Here is a 19,837-nt window from a genome sequence, read left to right as displayed (position 1 = left end):
GTAATTTAATATGGTGTTCCTGAAACAAACAAACCCCGGTGAATTTTCCTTTCCATTTGGTCATACATGATATGATGTTTACATGGATTTGTTGGTTTAGAATTTGCGTTCTCAGAAAATCTTGTATGTCCTCTACAGTTTGTGTTCTGGTAAAAAAAAAAAAAAAAACACTTTATGCAAATGATGTGTAAATGGTTCCACACACATCAGATCTCAAGCAGATTCATGATATGCTTTCCATGTCCCTGCACTGAAAATGATGCATAAACATAAGAAAGAAGAGTTGGATATAGACAGCTGGTGAGCTGGAGAGAGTGATTCATTAAAGAAGTAAAATAATAAACGGAATATACCACATATGATGGATGGGTGGGTATGGAATATAGGTCATTATAAAATGACTTGTATGTTTAAATTTCTTTAAATTGGCGATGAGCAGTGCATCAGTCAAACAGTTGTCATCAGGTATAACAGCAGAGATAAAGAGATTAAGACGGATCCAAATAGTTCCCTCGAGATGGAGAAATGTCAGTGATGTTACACATCATTAGAGCTGCAAAGTAGTTTACTTAGGCAGTGCTGGAAAATGGAATGGAAAGTGAATGTTCCCACAAGTCATAAGTCATTAGTGTTTAACTGAAGCAAAACTACTGTTACTTTTAATTTACTACTAAAAACCATGTCTTTTATGAAATGTATGGTAATTAAGGGAACTAACATTTTAAGCATCCGTGCTCTGACGGTTTGAATACCTTGAAGTTTTATACCTATGGTCACATCTACAAAGTTGAATCAATCTGAAATCTGTCTGGCACATCTGTCAGAGCCGGTGATGGAAGAGCAATTTACAATGATTTTTGTTTTCACACGTCCTAAGTGGCCATCTCTGAACCCCGGGCCTCAATAATGCTGCTATCACATTTGGAAGTGAAAGAGTGATTCTGGGAAGAGGTCAAAGCAAAACAAAACATCAAGCAGCGATGACGAGGCCTGGCTGCCTAGAGTAAGAGCTGGGAGGATCTTCTTAACAGTCTGTCACATTAGACACACCTACGATCAATAACTGCCAAATTATATGTGCTCTAAAAAGCAACAATTTATGCTCGTAAAAACAGTGAATATCTGATATCGTGATAACAGCTGCATTTCTGTAGATCTGTGCAAAATTGACATGTGATGTTTTTGTGCTATCTGTGTTTGTGCGTGCGTTTGCAACGCCTCACATCTAATAAAAGCCACGGGGCCGCATTATTAGCATGTAAATTGAGTACTTAAAATAAATTAGTGAAACTGACAATTAATCTCCTGCTACAAATCAGTGTGAGTGCAAATTACCTCTGGGTATTTAAATACTTATGCAATAAAATCCACCTTATTTTCAGCATAGGTACATTTAACATCCCGGATACAAATGAGTGCGCAGAACCGTCCTGCTTCTGTTTTTCATGGAGGGTTCCTCTTTGTGATGGAAATCAGTCCTGAAAATTGCAGGCAATTGCACCTGATCTGAAGACAAATATCACAAACCAGATTAGAGAGCCTGTGACAGTTTCATATTTCTACACACATTATTACTTCCTAGCAAAATCATTTCTGAGTGATATACTGTTGCTGTCATGTCAGCAGCTGTTCCCTGCTCCTCCAATTCTAATAACTGATTTATTTTTTGCTCTTCTGAAGCAATGCTTGTTCCACACCTGCCCACAAGGTGTCACCATCGCGCTCCCGCCTTCTATCGTCCGTCAACACATCACGTACCTTCTCCCCTTTCTTTAGAATTAGCTAGCTATGGAGTTAGCCCCTTAAAATAGTTAAATAAGGAGTAGGGTGAAACACTAATCTGTTCTATCTGAACAAGAGACAGAGTTATTTTTGCATGTGGTAGCGTTCGCTTAATGTTGTAACCTTGCCACACACTTCTGTGCGAGGTATACGTACATCTGTGTATTCATCACCAGATTTTAAAGAAAGCCATATACCATAAGCAGGATGTTGATTGTGTATTTATATATAAGACAGACTGAAAGAGATGGTGCTAGGACAGGTATCTAAAACAGCAACTGGAGTGACATGAGGTGACTGCACCTGCTATAATTAAATATGCTTTCGTTTCTAGTGTACATTTATCTCTGTCATCATACTACTCTAAAAGGCTCGGAAAGCCATGAATGGAGATTACTGATATTTTGTCCTTTTGTCACCTTTTTAATTGCCTCTCACGAGCTGTTCTCAGAATGATAACCCCAGTGAGATTAAATTTACTACACCTGTTTAATAAAATAAGGAGCAATTTCGGCTGTGGAGGTGATCTTATGTCGAGACAGCAAGCCCACTTTTAGTCCCTTAAAAGTGTAATTTCAATACTATATATTAATTGTGGGGCCAAATAATAATAATTATAATAATAAAAATAATAATAATAATTTGAGTACTTACAACTCACCTAAACAATAATTTTGACCCGAGGGTGGCAGCAGAGGAAAAGTCATGGCAGGGTTTATTCTCTGTCATATCATTTATCATTTTAGGGTATGAGGAAGTGAGATTTTTGTTTCAGAAAGTGTTACTGGTATTTATATCAACTCTATTTTCCCTTTCCCGTTCGAGTTATTGAAGTGACTGACATACAACTGACATATACTGTGACTTTGTCCAATATGCCTGAATGCTGTTATTAAGGGGCACAATGACGGGGTGCTGAATGTATAATATTTGTTAGATATTCTCTGCAGTGGTCACTGGCTAATCATCAGATAGCAAACATTAACTGTGAACGTCTGTGTAGTGCAAATGATTTTTTTTTTTTTGCAAATGCATGTCTGGTGCCATCTGCTGACTTCGAGCTGTGGAGTTGAAGGATTTCAGTCAAGTTCCTGGTATTTGATAAACGCAACAGAACAGCTGCCATAGTATAGCTTTAGCTGCTAGGAGGAATAATGAACACACTGCAAAACCTTCTTAATTGGGAAGATCCTCGAGCCTTGTAACCCCACGGATAAATACAACACTGCACTGTACCGCTCTGTGTTGTTTGAGCAAGTTAGCACGGAAGAAGGGAGTGTCTCCTCCTCGACTCCAGCGTGCTCCAGCGGGCGCAAGATTTACTGAGATATGAACGTCAGTGTGTTGAAATTTGTAACGGATGAGAGGGGGTTGCCACAGAAATGTGTCGCCTGTCATCGCCCGCAGAAATAACAAGTATCTACTTGAGCAAAAACTAAGGTTCAGTCTCAGTCTAATCAAGACACAACATGACACTGGGCCGTTAACTGGATTCACTGGATTTAATTTAAAAAATAATTTAAGTAATAAAATAACTGGAGAATATACATGAAATGAACTTTTAACTGCAGAGTATGATCTGATATTGATTTGCAACAATTTTCCACATCAAGGCTCCATTTAGTGAATTAATGCCACTCATGCATGATCTAAACAGACATATACATATATATATATATATAAACTGTTGATTATTGATACAAGAGTTAAATAACTCACAAAATAAGAATCGTTGTTATTGCAAAGGGCTTCTTTCTAATATCAGTTTTCCCATAATGGATGGTGTTCTTACATATCACGAGGACACGCCTGTGCTTGTGTTGGAACAGGCACTGTGGAGGTGTAATCACACAAGGGAGACTCTCCACCTCTCTGCAGGACCCGAAGAAAAGAACTTGACGCTGCTGTCTGGCACAACGCGGGTGTTTAACTCTGAAAGGTGAATATGATTCTGCTTACTTATTGGGAAATTACATCTCAGCTGTGTCTTTGTTATTGTCTGGGAAAAAAAATAACTGGAAGGTGTTTTTCCTTTGACCCAGTGGGACTTGGAACCTAAACACTATCTGTAACTGTATATGAAAGGAACGGACAATACGCTGCTAAATAGCGACCCGTTGGCAGGTGTGAGCTTTCTGTCTTGTTTCTCCTGCAGTCAAGATGCCTGAAACTGCAGAAGCCGTGTCAGCCACCCTCACCACCAACAGAAACTGCACTATAGAAATCACCAATGTCAGCGGCAGCTACTGCCTCATCAACCCCAAGTAAGTGTGTGACTGAACATGATGGTTTTAACACTTAAACTGGTTTAATGAACATATTATTTAATGCTTACTGTATGACGTTCAAATGAATGACTTCTGATGCTGTGATGAACGGAGGAAACGTGTAATAAAACGGTGTGTGATACTGCTGCTTACCTCCACACCATTTAACCTGTGTTTATTAAACCCCTAACATTACTGTATGTCTGCCTAGCGTTTACCATGACAATGTAGAAAACATATCTTTAAATCAGGTCTCAGCCATTTTTATTCTTAGTAGACTGCATAAAAAGTAATGTTAATTCAGTGTGGTTACACTGCAGAAGAAAAGCTCAATGATATTCCCAGTGCATAGTTATTATTAGCCATAGCTACCTACTATGTTGCTTAACAATACTGTCACAATAGTGTCACTTTTCCCACGTCTGACCAAAAAACGAAAGTTAATAAAACTAAAGAATGAAATAAACATAATAAAAATATTCGCGTCCATTGGAATTTGCGCCATGCTTCGACATTCATCTAACTGTGGCAAGACAGCTCATATTTTGGATGGGCGGTTTTCATGTGTGACATTACTTCGCCGAAAACATCCACCTATCCATCACGCGGTGACACACACTGCCTCATTGCACATCACACGCAGGTACACTCGCTGTTGCTTGGAAGTCCACAGTAGTACCTCCAGTCACACTCCATCCATCAGCATAAGATGTTTCACCCTGGAAAGCCCGACAGTCACAAAGTGCACTGGCAGCCTCCACAAAACTCACAAAAGTGTTCATCAAAAGTGTGGGATATAAAAGTTTTCAACTGATCAGTATTGATGGTAAAAAAAAAATTGGATCTGTTGTTGTCTTGTATAGGGTGCACATGACAAGTGGCTTCTGTTTCCACCCGCCCCAACCCACGGTTCGCACCAGCAAGACTGAAGTGTGTTCCTTCACCAAGGACGACAACACCGCCACGGGCGCCGTCGGCCTGCTGACCTACGACTTGTTCCACATGCAGAGCAGGGTGTGCTCCGAGCGCATGGCCATCATGTTTTCCGTGCCCTTTGACCGTAACTTGTACAACAACCGCCTGGCCGTGGGCGTGGTCGAGCAGTCCCGTGCCTGCGACAAACATCTGTACGACCAGCTGTACGACGGGAAGGATCTCAGCAACTCATCCCGCGCTGACTCGACCGGCTCCGGGCTTGAACACAAAGCGAGATCGGTCGATTTGAGGGCCACAATGTCTACGGTTGGCAAAGCCATTGTGAAAGTGGAGCTCTACGATAAAATGGGTCATTAGTGTGCTGTCTACTGGGGTTCCTTTTTTTGTACTTGTTCTTGCAGAATGAATAAACTTAATTTAATTTGACTACTGTTGTCCCCCTGGAAAAAAAAAAAAAAAAAAACATTCAGGAGAGGAAGACTGATTTTGCTGTCATCTGCATTTTGTGTCTGCTGAAAGATATCAATATCTGACAGCCAGCTCATTGATTCCCCATTAGCTTATTCCTTGGGCTCATGCGCATTGTACACTCCCTTTTCTTTGATTATGGTAATAAAACATTCAGACCCAGCGCTTGTGTTATTTTGTGTTGACTATGTTTTCACTCAGTATGCTTTCAGTATTACTGATTAACAGTAATCATTTTTTAATCTCTTAGCTGGATCCAGCCAGTTCTAATGAGCAGCAACAGATGGAATATCTGCATAGATGTTTTTTTAATCGGCATGATAACAACATTGTTCTTCAGAGGCATTTGGAATGCAAAGGTCCAACAAAAGGCAGAATAAGATTAAAGGGGCTCTTTAGAAGTCTGCCTCAGCTTGTTTGGTGTGCATTTTTTTTCTTTTTTCCCCCGTTGCACAATGTCACAGGATTGAGCTTCCCAAAACCATGTCTGTTAGTCAACCCACAATTGTGTAGGAGAAAATGAATGTGCTGAGTGAAGAGCAGCCTAAGAGGTTGAGATCCAATAGGAAAACTATTCAGCTCTGCCATCGATAGGGTGTGGTTTTGTCATGCCAGAATGGAAAACCGAGCGCTGTTTGTTCTTGTCTCATGTTTGGGTGGGCCAGGCTTACAGATAAATATGTCTAGAAAGAAAGGTGTGTCCTTTCTGACCGAGGTTGTGTTTCAAAAGGGAGGGTTTACGGAATGATAGCCCGCATCCTTGTTTAAAAAAAAAAAAAAAATTGTACCACCACCTCCCTTTCAGGTAACTTCTTCCATTCGGAGACTTGCACACGAACAGAAGTTTCTGAGCAGGTGAGTTGCTTCAAACTTCTAGGTAAAAAGACAGTCGTGAGAAAGAAAAGCAGTTTGACTAATATAGACGTCTGATGAGGAATTAGTTTGATACATGTATCTAATGATGAGAGGGGGGTGATCGTTTTCTTCAGTGTTTTCACTTTAACTTCATTACCGCATGCTACTTAGGGCTGTAATTGAAGCGGTAGTCTCTCTCACGCGGCTGCAGCCATTCTCTGATTGTTCACAAATGTTTTGAAATCTCATTAGCCTGTGAAATGCATCGTTCACACTCAGCGCCAGTCGATGTGTGTCTTTGAAGGTCAACGTAATGCCAGTAGAATATATCAGCAGAGCAGAGGTCGGGAGCGTATTCTGTACCATCATAAGTGATACTGTCATTATTCCCCCGCGCCTATAGAAAGCAGGCTGACGTCTACATGTCCTTTGCTTTACAGGCAGATCTCACGACCACTGCAACATGACAGAGTCAGCCGAAGCTGTGGCAGCCGACGTGAACAGCAGGAGAAGTGTGACCATTGAAATCACCAACGTCACCAACGGCTACTGCCTCATCAACCCCAGGTAAGCCCAGACTGTGCTGGGGTCAAACATTCCCAGGCCTCTATCAAACATTTTACATTTTTTACGTGTGTTTCTGTTTCTGGTTAGGGTGTACATTGAGAATGGGGAGACATACAACCCACCCCAACCTACAGTACGCCCCCTAAAGACAGAAGTTTGCACTTTCACCAAATCAAGTGCCAAAGCAACCGGCAGCGTTGGCGTACTGACCTATGACCTCTTCGAGAGGTCGCGCAACGACCACGCTGAGACGCTGGCCATCATGTTCTCAGTTCCCTGGGACTACAACTTGTACAAGAACTGGTTTGCAGTGGGCATCTACCAAAGGGGCCGCAACTGTGATAAGGCTTTGTACAAAGAAATGTACTACGAGAAGAATCAGCAGGAGCACGGGTTTGTCAGGGAGGAAGCCGTCGGGTCGGGAATCAATTACGTGGGCAACTCCCTTGATATCAAGGCCACCATGTGTCCAATGGGCAACGCCATCATGAAGGTGGAGGTGTGGGATAAGCTTTTCACATCCATGGGCCAGCAGGCATACTAGCGACCCGTATTTCTGTCATGTGTTTTGACAGCCGAATTCATCACTCCACCTCAGGCTTTTACCTGCCAGACTCCTTCTAATACAGTGTGCATGCATGATTTAACAGACGTATTGTTGCTGACATGTGTCTGTATACCTGGCTATTACCCTACAGTAAATCTGCTTAAGAGCCGAGTTGAGTTTGTTTATAAATCCGGGTGGCAATATCCCATCTTTATAACCAAAGCCCATATCTGTTTCAATGGCATTCGGTTTTTAAAATGGAATCTTTAGAAATGGAAATCAAAGAATAACTCAGTCGAGGATGAGGGCACATGGCTTAATAAAATACACAGAGCGCAAGTCTGTATTTGCCTTGACACTGTATTCTGATGAATGAAATAAACATTTTTTTTTTCTCTGGAGCTATTTGCGTATGACTGTCGGTTGATTGAGTGCAAATTTGCTTAAAAAGAAATGGGGCTGAATTTTTTGAATTCAAATAATTATGTTTTTGTGCGCGCAAGCTATCCGAATAATGCAGAGGTTTACAGGGCTTCACAAGGATCCCTCTGACGGGGAGCTGAGACTTGGACGCAAACAAAGGCTGCATTTTTCCACATGACTGTGAGAACAGCCCACGGATACAAGCTCATGACACAATCTCATGTTGCACAACATCGGAGTACGTGTGTCGCTGCTAAGGCTGCAAAGTCTTAATATAACTTTTAAAAGCCATATAGGAATCAGTTTTAGTCTATTTCACAAGTTGCAACAATCTTGACTTAGTACAGTATTACTTCTATCAGTATATAAGATAAGAATGAATATTTAAATATCCTACTGCAAAATTATATATGTATATAAAATAAATGAGCATTCACTGTCTCTATGAACACATATATGAAAAATAAATACTACACTGCTTCATTAAAAGGAGCTGTTTTTAATGATTCTTTTATACAAAGAAATGGCTTGCTGTCCTTGCTGACTCAGAAGGTGCAGTAGATTTCCTTCTATTATGTTGTTATCTTTTAAAACACAATCATTATGAACCAGTAATCTCAAGCAAAAAGAATGATTTTCTTTTTCTTTTTTTTTACGATTATAATCTTGGGAAACAGGATTTAGGTGAAGACCCTATTATTATGAACACTCTTTCACTCATTAAACTTACCAAAAGCTTAATAACTATTTAATTGGGAAGACATTACTATCTTGACACGTTATCTCATCATCAAATAACTTATTTTGCCGTAATGGCATTGTCAATCCTATGTCGATGCAGTCATTAACCTCAGGAAAAATGGGCTCCGAAGGCGGCAGGCACAACACCAGCTCTTAATTTGCATCTCATAGGAAGTTATCAGGTTCCACTGATTCTGTTTACAATCTCAATGCTGCCTTCCCGATTCTGTTTTCCCATTAGGTTTATGACGCGTTCGCAGCATTAACTGCTCCATCCACAAAGACGCCCAGATCAAAGGTTTTACTCACTGTCTCCGTTGCATTTGCACGAAAGCCATACATAATAGTGAGGTATAAACTAGGCCTGTTGAGACTCAATCCATGATGCATTGTTGAGAAATGATACGCGGACTCTATAAACCAGACACTTAGCAGAAACTTGCTGTTTGTCACCGCTTTAAAATGAGGATACGTTTCCATAAATTCTTTCATATTTTTCTCCTCAATCTGTCTTCTATATTTACTGTACCTGCACATAAGTCTACTTTGATGTATTGTATTGCATTGTTTTCTACTTGTGAGTGCGTTCGTGTCTGCATTAGTATATAGATTATGTGTGTTTGCGCACCTTTGTGCTGGGCTTCTTGGAGTCAGAACATAAATGCATATGCAAATGCAGATATGGATAGATCAAATAAATGTTTTGTCGCATTATACGATTTATTCACAAAGTATTTTTGCCTAAAACTATCTTTCAAGAACGCTGCAGGATTAGACTTCTTAACGGGGAAAAGTAAAGATGTGAGAGAAATATATTTTCCTGCGCAGATAAATGTGAGAAGCTCATGATTTGGGGATTCAAACTGATGCTATTTACCTCTGAACAGGAGTGAATCTCTCTATAAAAGCTCCAGTCAAAATCCTTACAGGATGTTTAAAGGGAAGGGAGGCGGAATAATAGTAGGTGCGCCATCAAAGTGCATGTCTTTTCATGAGACACACATCAGCTGATCACACTAAAACAACAATATGCTTCTCCTTTAACCAGCCGCAGGAAGGTAAGCAAAGATGAATGAGGGAAAAGTACTGTGACATGCAGTAAAACCTCAGACGCTGGACAATCAGGATCAAACAGAGGCGTCGATTTTTGTTCTAATTTTTGAGTGGCTATCCACATCTATAATATCAAAAAGAAAGCTGAAGAATGAAACACACAGGCATGCATCTTCCCTCCCATTTTATTTTTACCGAAGCCATTGTTTCCCATTTCCACCCCCACTTTAATTTCTCAGGTGCTTGTTTGAATTGTAGTCCATCTATTTGCTTTAAAACCAGTCCCACGATACCGCTCTACTATGCTCTAAATTGAGACAAACTGGGAGAGCCCAAGCAGAAACATAATATGATTGAATTAACATGACCTGAGGTTTGAGAGCAAACTGCAGCGTCGTTTCAACGACTTCATGACATTGGCCATAGGCAGAAACAGCTGCATAATGCATATTCTTCCCTCTAAACATAAATGCTTAAAATGTGCAATTTTTGAGCATCTTTGACTATGGAATAATCTCTCAAAGACTGCCATCTAGAGGCCTCTTCTGGTATTAAGTGTGCTTATTTAGAGCTGAACTGCTCTCAGGACTCCAGGCTCAGAGTGAGAAAAGCTATTTTCAAAACAAAACATATGCTTTATAATGTTTCCAAGACTCTGTGCATCACACATATAAGGTGTAGGTTAAAAGCATGAAAGCACCAGGAACTGGCTGATTTTAAGAGAGAAAGCTGTCTCTGAGTCTGCAAAGAGTCCATTGCAGCATACAGTGGTAGTGACTCCGACTGTATCTACTGCTGCCTTAGCACGTCTTGACATCAAGCAGGGCCCAGTGCTTTTACACCGTGACGTGTGATGATGTGACCTGATGTGTGTCTGGCTGGCAGCAGGCGCCTGAAGCCACATCATTAAAGCTCTGGTTGCTGGTTTCAGTCTCAGTCAGGTTCACCTCTAGAGACTCTTCAAGGGTACATGCAAAAAAGAAAAAAAAAATTTAAGCTCAGTTTAAGTTTCACTGATCAGCATGTTTGTTTGGTTTTTTGAAATGTATGTAGGTTATATTCCGCTGACTCCACATAATTCCTTCAGCGAGGGTTCAACATCATGTTATTCTTGGCAGGTTTTGGGCGTTGTTTCACCATGTTAGTTTGTTATTTTTAGAACCTCTGAGCGTGCAGAGTGACACAGAGATGTATCATAACAATGCAAAATATTGGACGAATGACTCTCAAATGTTCTCTGTTGTCAGTATTTTTATTTTTATTTTCCTGAGAAATGTTCTTAATGCGTCTCAAAAGTGCTCCATCTCAGTTCTCAACCCACACCCTCCTCATAACTCTTTCCTTTTCTTCCTCTTCCACCTTTCACTCCAGGGACCAGGAGGACACTCCTACTCAACTACCCTCATCCCTTTCGACCTTTCTTATCCATCCCTTCGGCCCCTCTTATCCCTCCATCCCTTTACCTCCCATCCTGTCTACCATTAAACTTCTTTGCATCAATTAAGACGTGGTCTTTTGGTGAAATTAATAATTTGTCAGTGTTTGCCACTTGTATACTCTTGTTTCCAGGTTGCTGGAGGGAGAAGTTGGAATATGCCGATCAGCCACAACATTAAAACCATGGATGGGAGAATTAAATAACATCGGCTGTCTAATTCAGTCATAATGTTACGCCTGATCAGTGTATATCGTTAACCATAATGCTGTGCGGCTTCAAACCAGGGTTCTAGTCTTCAGTGGTGAGGTGGTTTATTTATTTTTAATGTCTCAGATGCGCCAACACATGGTCCCTACTCCTGCTTCACTTTTCATCCTCACCTATTCCTGACATCATGTAAAAAGCAGGTAAACCAGACCTATTTGTTTTGGAATTTAGTTTCTCAGTAGCCTTAGCACTACTCTATATGTTTACATGAATTTACAGTACATACTTCAATAACTGATCGTTTAGTTTTTTACCTTAACCTCTGATGGAGCCTTTATGGGAACTATATTTGGTAAATTCATTAATCTTACTTTTTTTTAAAAAGTGTAAAAATTTCACAAAAGAAAAAAAAAGTCTTTTTATGCCCTACAACAACACTCTAGGTTTGAAATTTATAAGTTCTAAGTATTTCAGTGAGTGTCCTATAAGCAGTTGCGTGCAGCTCAAGCTGGCCGCAAGTCCATGCATTGTTTTACTTCCCAATACTTCCCTTTGATATTTTCTTAGGTACACCGGCTTTCAAGTTGTAGTGCTCTGGCGCCAGTTCTTTTTTTGGGCATAAACCAGTCAGGAGACTCGTCAAACCAATTACGCTGACCTTCAGGTTGATGCAGGCCCTGCTCCTTTCCAACATGATTGCAGAACTGAAAAGAATATTTCAGTCCCCTTGTCACTCAGATCTTAAGCTGGCAGTGAAACAAGGCTGCTCGGGCTCTGTATATTTTGAGTTTATTCTGACTGATTGAGCAGCAGTTTTGATGTCAGACCTACTTGAATGTACAGTCATCTGCTGCCTGCTTGATATCAGCCAGCTGAGGGGTCAGCACTGACACAGCAGTGCCAGCTGCCTGCCTCTCACACAACAAAGCAATTACTCATGTCACACTGAATGACTCGCATCAGTGGGTGCAATATTTTAATTTTCATCAAATCTGGCAAAATCCCAGTGTGCGCATGTGCCAATAAACAAGTTGATGTAATGCAAATGCACTTTTAAGCACCTATAACTTAAATAAGACGTCAATGACTCAGAAGTCTCTTAGCGATAACTTGGCATGACCTGCTCCAAGAAGCTACAGTACCTGTCTTCGGACAGCTGTGGAAGTTCATCTGATGTCCCCGATGCTTCTCAGTGTTCCATATAAAGCAGGGGGAGCTGACGCTGTCGACCATCTACAAAGCCAAAGTCCCCAGCCACACTGCGAAGTCTGCCAAAGCAAGCAGCCGTCATTATAAAGGTGCCCTTACCTGCCGTCCTGCCCACTGCTCTTCCAGACCTCTGGGACATAATCATCAGCTCCCACGGTGAGAAGGTCCAACTACAGAGCCAGAACCCAGAGACTGCCCAGGGAGACTTAGCTGAGGCATGCTGGTGACTAGTGCAGAGAGAAGAAGGTGCCTAGTGTTTTTGTGTGTCGTGTAACACTGTGTTGTAGTTATTTAAAAAGAAATGTACTGTATATTACATAGGTCTTTAACTTTGGTTGATTAGACATTTTTTATATAATGTCTTTAATTTTTTTTTTTCTTAATAGAACACATATAGTAGGTAGGTCATCAGTTTGGGGTCCTTGGCCTAAAAAAGTTTAAAGACCTCTGGTATATTATATGCCTATGTTGTGCCACTAGGTGTACATTTAGAGCATTCTGATTTCTGATTGCACTATTCCTGATTTTACTAATTTGCCGATCAAAACGGTCAAATATAGCATGAGAAATTATCTTGAGAGGACCGCAGACACACTCTGATTCATTACAGAGACTAATTCCCCTCCCACAGCGTCAAGTCAACCCACTCACAGACCCTTGAAACGGACGCCTATGGGATTGCATTAAGACTGCCTGATTTATACAAGGTAAGGGGCCTCAGCCTGTTATATTTTTGTGCTGCGGCATAGCTGGGAGGTTGGAGAATGACCCGATGGCCTTGTATACTGCTCTGTAGGATGTTAGATAATAGCGTACTTCAAAAAGACCTATCCAAGAAGGCCATTTTAAATTGAGAGTTTTTACAGTAACTCACATGTTTGTGCTATCACAAAGGCCACCTTTATGGTAACTAAAGTTAAGACAAGGGAGCTTATATTCTGAAGACAGGTTGAGGGTAGTTGGGTAAAGTTACGTTGCCCATTTAGAAGACTGGAGCTTGTGTTGATGCCACCAGATATGACACATAGTTTTAAAATCATTTTGATTTATGTATATGTAAAATGTTTAGTCCTAATAATGAACCATTGTATTTATATATTTTTCCTAATGAACCTAATATAAAACAGGAGAGCAACTTGGAGTTGGAGTGATGCAGACAGTTTGCTATCAAAGCCACTAGAGGGCAACATTTCCTGACTGAAATCATTTAAAAACGTTCATGTAAGCCTAACAGATAATGAGCCTCAGACTTGTGTACAGAATCCATGCACAAGTTGTTTCGTGTAACAGTTAATGCAATGTGACTGATATAACGCGAGCGAGATATTTTGCACAATCACATCTTGTATAATCACATCAGAAACGGGGCCTGTTTTGCTGTAAAAAATATGGAGTAACACAAAATTGGATGAGATCAGAAGGGGGTGGGGACGAGGATGACCTGACATCTAGAGAGGAAGAGGGTCACCGAACACGCTTTCCCACCCAGCCCTGCCAGACACACACAAAACACTCTTCCATACACACAGACACGGGGCCCACCCTGGAGCGTTGTGTGTGCCAGATGAGGGTGTGATACATGACTGCTGTCACGGCTTCCTTCACTACATCAGCACTTGCGCAGCAGCTGCACCGCAATATACTGCTCAGTGAAGATACAGCGAAACACTACCTGAGGCAGGAAACAGTGCCATCTGCACTGCACTCGAGGGAAAGGAGTGTTTAATCAAATAAAGACAGAGGTGAAAGGGTGCTTTCCGCAGAATCACGCCACAGCTCTGTTAGCGCGTCCTTGTGAGCGCGGGCTGGACTTAACACAACTCGCTCCTCTCATGTTAGTAGCAGTTTCTTCAATCCTTCAATCTGTCCAAATAAGCAACAGCCCACGATTCAACTATAGATTTAATGGTTTTTAAAATATAAAGAAATACGTAAAAATGTATACAGTACATAGAGTGAGAGCAGACAGGATGTATTCTCTCAGACTGTATAGCAAGTCCACCAACTGTTGACAGTAAAAGAAATACAATAAAGTATATAAATATGCAATCATCAGGATCAGAAAGCACGTCACATGGCTTTATCGTCATACAAAGCTTAAAAATACATAACCACAGTATCATGTTCTGCGCAAAAGATAGCACTTTTATCTTTTTGTCATTGCTCAGTGTATATCACTATGTCGCACAGACAGTTTAAGTCTGGGGACAAACTTTCCATCAGCTTGTCATCTTCACACGACCACGAGGGATCGTTAGTTAGTCCGTGGAGGTGGGAAGGTGCTGAAAGATTTCCCGCTGTTTAAAAATAGAAAACAGAAGGAGATGTTCCCCTTTGGGCGCACCCATCCATTGTGTCCCATATGTAACCTATGACCTTCCACACACTATAACCAGATCCATGCATCGGACTCTACTTATATTCCTATCCTCTGTATACTCATATAGGAGCCCTGTCATCAGATCATACATGAGCACCTTTATCCAGTTTTCTCATTTGCAACTCTAAGCCAACTTGAGCAGCAGAAAAAAAAATAAAAAATTAATAACTTTGCAAATGAAATGTTAAGCAATTCAGTAAGAAAATATTACCATGTCTTGTCAGTTCTGTTTTCTGAATATGTATGTGCAAACTGGATGTGACTAGTAGTTTAACCTGATCTCCACTCAGGTGGTGGGAAACTGAATGTCTATCACAGCCCTTATTCTCAAAGTGATGAGGAGATACCGATGGGCGGAGGTTAGCCGAGGGAGAGTGACAACAATAAAGCCACAAAACAGTTGATTTAAATTGGAGTGGTCTTTCCATAAGGTCCTCCTGTGGTTGGTCCCTTCAATGTTCCTCTGAATCGCGATGAGTGGGTAAACTTGTCAGAAAGATTCAGCCCTCTGCGAGGTCTGTAACGGAAGCGCGGCGGCAGTCAATGTATAAACAAGCGGTCCTCAGGTCGTGAGGGAAAGGAGAGCGTAGGTCATTTTTTAGTGACGAGCGGAGCGGAGATTCAATCAGGAGCTGCCGTCCCCGTTTTTTGTCTTGAGCACCACCAGGCTAACCATGACGGGGATCAAGCAGATGGGAGTGATCACCAGGGCAAAGATGATGGCAGGTGGGGGATCACTTAGATCCTCTGTGGGGCATTCCTTGAAAAACCTGGTATGAATGTCCACAAAGGTCTTTTCCACCAACGGGTTGGGCCACGGGATACAGAGACAGTCAGATATTTCCTCTGTGCAAATGCTTAAGTTGCTATATAGTCTGGACACAGGGAGAGTGTGTTAGCTGGTCCAGAAAAGGGCAAATTCCGTTTTTGTAATAGTGAAAACAATTGTGTGAATGTAAAAATCGGTATTTACCTGTTCACATTGCCCCAAATGCACCAGTCAGTGCTGTTCAAGGACTCCATATCCTTCTCAAAAGCGCGCAGGCATAGATGTTCGAAGATCAACGAGAGGCATTCCATTGTTGGTCCATTAAAATAAGTTTGACAGATTTCACAATAGTTTCTACATATTTCAGACTTTCCACAAGCTGCATGGATCGGAGTTGGAAGAAAAAAAAACAGCAGGGGAGAAAGAGACAATAAAAGAAATGGAGCGATTAGAAAATGACAACTATTCAGTTGTGGAAGGTGATCTCTTCAGAGTATGACATGTGATGTAAGCATCCATATGTTTTTAAAGGCATGTTACCTACCAAAGGGGATGTGAGAGCCTGCCATGATTTCTAAAGGGGAAGCAAATACATTTTAGATTAAAAACAATCCACATCAAATATTGATCTACGCAAATTCAGTCGGCTTACACCGTGAGCAGAGCTGTAATTCAGTCCATTCAAGAACACATGCGTCCCTAGCACATTTGAATCCAGTGAGAAATTCTGCCTCCTTTCACATTTCCAGCACTGTCTGTGGCAGACATTTGCAGCTGTTAGAAGGGAGACCACACACTCACCCGAGAGAAAGGAGAGGAATACCCCAATGAAACCAAGTGCTCCCTTCATGTCAGAAAAAAGGAATAAAGGTGCGATGTCCCCAGCTGATGACCATGTATAATAAATCTGAACTTCTTAGTCTGTGTACAGCGAGGCATAACAGGAAACCCGACAGGATGGAGGAGACGCAGTGTAATCTTCGGTTACCAGATGTCCAAACAATGTTACCCGCGGTTACCAGATGTTCTTCGAAGATCTGTCTGATGGCCCCGCGCCTTGGCAACAGCTCTTCCCCTCTCCAGCACACGTTTCTTGAAGATTTTCTCCCTTTCTTAAAGGGGTGGAGGCAACTAAGATTGTCCTCTCCATTCTCCCAAATAAAAGGGAGCACACCCAAGCTGGGGCTGGACTCACATCTGAAAACCCTTTACTCTTTAACTCTTGTTCTGCTTTTTAGTCTCAGTTTCTCACAGTCGAAGGCCTGGCCAGCTCACAGCATGTGATTTATTTGCCTTTTGGGCTGCCTCTGCCAAATAGGAAACATAAGTAAACATTTAGGGCTTAGCGTTTTGGGGTTGGATATAATCATGACTCTGCAGGGTGTGCTGCGCAGACAGCCGTGATTTCAAATTTAGGTTAATTTGATCAAACGTGGAACAAGTTGTTAGTGAGACCTGACCAGCTGTTTTGAAAAGGCAACTGTGCACACTTAAAGAAAACATAGAATTTCTATCTAAGAGATTTCTATCAGGTTATGTGCGGGAAACTTGCCTTTTATGTCTTGCGGAGCTGATGAACGTGCTATAAATGTGAGGTCGTTTCTCACCGTCACCTTTCCCCACTTTGGAAAAACAGTGCGAGGAAGGCGGTTTCATTGATTGAATGAAAAAGAAATCTACTGTTCGGGTTTTCTCACAGCCAACTTGTTCATTTATGTCACTGAATCCACATGTTGGGCCTCTCACAACATCTGTTTGCAGAGCAGCGTTTTGATTTAGGAATGACATCAGGAAATGTGTCTTTTCAGCAGAGGAGGAGCTCAGAGTTGGGGGGAGTTGGCAGAGGAAGGAGGGGGGGGGACAGTCGGGGAAAGAGAAAAAAAAAAAAGAAAAAGAAGGCACAGGATGAGGAACAGTGAAAGGGGCGCTGCTCCAAAGTTCCAGTTGTTTCACAACCCGGAGTTCATGCGTTGATCACAGACGTTGCATGGGGTGAATGACGAACAAATTCAGGAAGTTGCGCCAGGTGGGGGCCGCTCATAATGAGGTTTCAGTTAACCTTTAACCCCAAACCATTATGGGCCTCATGTCTACTGCTGTTCACCCCACACTGGTAGAGACCTCCCCAGGAGTTTATCTTGGATTCTCATAATAATACACACAAAGAGATATATTGCCAGAAAACATGATCTCTGAGCTCTGTTTTCTGGGATTTTCAGTTCCAGGCCAAGCAAATGAGTTTAAGCAACTTATTCAAAACAATCCCCAGTGAACACATTTATATAATACCAAGTTGGAACTGTAAAATATATTTATCTGAGCAGCATTGGTGTATTTCTGTTAAATCATTAAAGTACAATTAGACTAAAACCTGCCCATTTTTTATTTATTTTGTTTAATTAGAATGACACTATTTATCTATAATTTGTGACAGAGAAAAGTTCTTCACTTACTAGGCGTCGTTGTCAGTGTTGAGGCGTCACCTATAGAGGAAGGATGTCAGCTGAGTTAAAGGAATTCAGAGGCGAAGATGAGTTTTTTTCCATCGATATCAACATACCTGTCACCGTGGCCGGTTGCTCCGTTACCTTTTCATTGACCAGGCAAAGCGCTGTGGCACATCCTGCACCGAGAGAGCGAGACAGAATAGGGTGTGAACACTGGAATGAGGCCTTAACAAAGATTTGAAGTCTCAGAAATATTAAACAGTTCAATTGGATTCAATGCTTTCCCGCGAACTCTGGAAAGTAGAGGAGGTAAAGGAAATAACAAGGAGTAAGCTTTGGGGAGTGAACACATCTGTGCATCCTCCCTTTGTCTGCTGCTGCTTCAAGGAAGTCTTAATTTATTCAGGTCAGGGACATTTAAACAGGCTATATATATAGCTATATGATATATATATATATATATATATATATATATATATATATATATATATACACACACATAATAAATAAATACTAATATGCTGCTAAAAAAATGTGTTTTTTCTTGTTTTCTGAAAATAGGAGTTAGAAACTGATCATATTAGGTACGTACATGATACGTATACATATACATATATGTATATATGCGTGTGTATATTCTCCTCACACAAACATTGAATAACTTAGTTGTAAATAATAATAGCAGTATTAACTGAAAAAAATACTGTTAATGATATTGTATTTTTTGTTTGATTTTTCTTTTTCTTTTTTTTAATATATTACATTTTTCCAGTTGAAAAGAAACTCTCAGCGACCCTGAAACCGAAGTGTTTAAGTGTCAGTCATGGGACTGGTTAAGCTCCTTTCTTTTCAGTTCCTCAGTTACTGAAAGTTCAAGGAATACCTCTTGGCCAGCTGAGGGGCAAGTAAAGATATTATCTATCTATCTATCTATCTATCTATCTATCTATCTATAGAGACAGAGACACAGAGACAGAAATAAATAGTGTAAATCCTCTACTTACCCCAAATGAGAAGAGTCGCAGGATAGCCAAAAAACACAAGTGAGCCTGTCATTTTGCCCAACAGTGGTGTGTTCGTCTCCCCCGGTGACTAGGGATTACATATCTCAACCTTCTTTGCAGGAAGGCTCTATGAAACAACAGGAAGCTCTCATTTCCTAGTGTGGGCGGCTTCACTAAATGGGCCGAAGAGCTTCTGATAAAGCTGGTGCACCATCATCCCTCTTTATCTGTGTTTGCTTCATCCCGCCCTCTGTTTTGAAAAAAGGAACTGAGAGGTTGGGGAGAGCCCCACCCTCTCTCCCCCTCCCCCCTTTTTTTCTCACCCCCTCTTTCTACCTTTGCAAGAGCACTAGAAATAATCTGATTTTATTACATGATTTTTGTCAGTTTAGAAGCATTTTTAAGGCAGAACCACACGGTTGCTACATGCAATTAAAAGTTTTTTTTTAAATCACTAATATGAGATGTTGTTTGTTGCACAGACTTTGGCATGTATAACTGGTGGAGTTCCCTTTTAATTTCTCATTAGAGACTACATTTTCAGAGTGTGTGTTTTGTTGTTGTATAACATAAAAGCTTATATACATGGGGGTGAGTGAAGAACATATATTTACTGTACGTGTGCTGTGGTACACACTCGCTGCTGATGACAACCTCTTGCCACCTCTGGATCCGACATCACACTGAGGTTCCGTGGCAAGGAGGGCTATCCAGCATGGAACTGATGCACTCGTTCGCGTCACT

At 41.2% G+C, this 19,837-nt stretch overlaps 3 protein-coding genes across 4 annotated transcripts; 2 read left to right on the top strand and 1 right to left on the bottom strand.

The window, feature by feature from the left end:
- The first annotated feature begins 3,592 nt into the window (after positions 1–3,592).
- LOC124997345 (bryoporin) lies at positions 3,593–5,616 on the top strand. The gene is made up of 3 exons (XM_047570977.1): positions 3,593–3,721; positions 3,938–4,046; positions 4,913–5,616. Exons 2-3 carry the CDS (start codon positions 3,943–3,945, stop codon positions 5,340–5,342), a joined length of 534 nt encoding a protein of 177 aa, XP_047426933.1. The 5' UTR covers positions 3,593–3,721; positions 3,938–3,942; the 3' UTR covers positions 5,343–5,616.
- Positions 5,617–6,141: 525 nt separating this feature from the next.
- apnl (actinoporin-like protein) lies at positions 6,142–7,823 on the top strand. Its single transcript, XM_047571845.1, has 3 exons — positions 6,142–6,308; positions 6,749–6,875; positions 6,963–7,823. The coding sequence occupies exons 2-3, from the start codon at positions 6,772–6,774 to the stop codon at positions 7,417–7,419; spliced, it is 561 nt and encodes a 186-aa protein (XP_047427801.1). The 5' UTR covers positions 6,142–6,308; positions 6,749–6,771; the 3' UTR covers positions 7,420–7,823.
- A 6,554-nt stretch (positions 7,824–14,377) lies between these two features.
- On the bottom strand, positions 14,378–19,322 carry ramp2 (receptor (G protein-coupled) activity modifying protein 2). 2 transcript variants are annotated; one of them, XM_047572488.1, is made up of 6 exons: positions 19,094–19,322; positions 18,203–18,265; positions 18,096–18,125; positions 16,187–16,216; positions 15,847–16,021; positions 14,378–15,748 (listed from the first exon to the last, which is right to left on the bottom strand). In XM_047572488.1, exons 1-6 carry the CDS (start codon positions 19,143–19,145, stop codon positions 15,499–15,501), a joined length of 600 nt encoding a protein of 199 aa, XP_047428444.1. In that variant the 5' UTR covers positions 19,146–19,322; the 3' UTR covers positions 14,378–15,498. The 2 variants fall into 2 exon arrangements, with proteins under 2 accessions (XP_047428444.1, XP_047428445.1); XM_047572489.1 differs by lacking the exons at positions 18,096–18,125; positions 18,203–18,265; positions 19,094–19,322 and adding an exon at positions 16,444–18,078.
- Between the last annotated feature and the right edge of the window lie 515 nt (positions 19,323–19,837).

Source organism: Mugil cephalus, chromosome 20, assembly GCF_022458985.1.
Source record: "Mugil cephalus isolate CIBA_MC_2020 chromosome 20, CIBA_Mcephalus_1.1, whole genome shotgun sequence".
NCBI lineage: Eukaryota > Metazoa > Chordata > Actinopteri > Mugiliformes > Mugilidae > Mugil > Mugil cephalus.
Note: the sequence above shows the minus strand (reverse complement) of the source record. Positions and strands in the feature narration are given on the sequence as shown.

Bases quoted from the DNA above. Each gene is read 5' to 3' on its own strand.
- ramp2 (XM_047572488.1), bottom strand. From the start codon at position 19,145: ATGACAGGCTCACTTGTGTTTTTTGGCTATCCTGCGACTCTTCTCATT. The intron at 18,266-19,093 runs GTAAGTAGAGGA...CTCTCGGTGCAG, and splicing joins TGCGACTCTTCTCATTTGGG to GATGTGCCACAGCGCTTTGC. The intron at 15,749-15,846 runs GTAAATACCGAT...CCCTGTGTCCAG, and splicing joins ATTTGGGGCAATGTGAACAG to ACTATATAGCAACTTAAGCA.
- LOC124997345 (XM_047570977.1), top strand. From the start codon at position 3,943: ATGCCTGAAACTGCAGAAGCCGTGTCAGCCACCCTCACCACCAACAGA. The intron at 4,047-4,912 runs GTAAGTGTGTGA...TGTCTTGTATAG, and splicing joins TACTGCCTCATCAACCCCAA to GGTGCACATGACAAGTGGCT.
- apnl (XM_047571845.1), top strand. From the start codon at position 6,772: ATGACAGAGTCAGCCGAAGCTGTGGCAGCCGACGTGAACAGCAGGAGA. The intron at 6,876-6,962 runs GTAAGCCCAGAC...GTTTCTGGTTAG, and splicing joins TACTGCCTCATCAACCCCAG to GGTGTACATTGAGAATGGGG.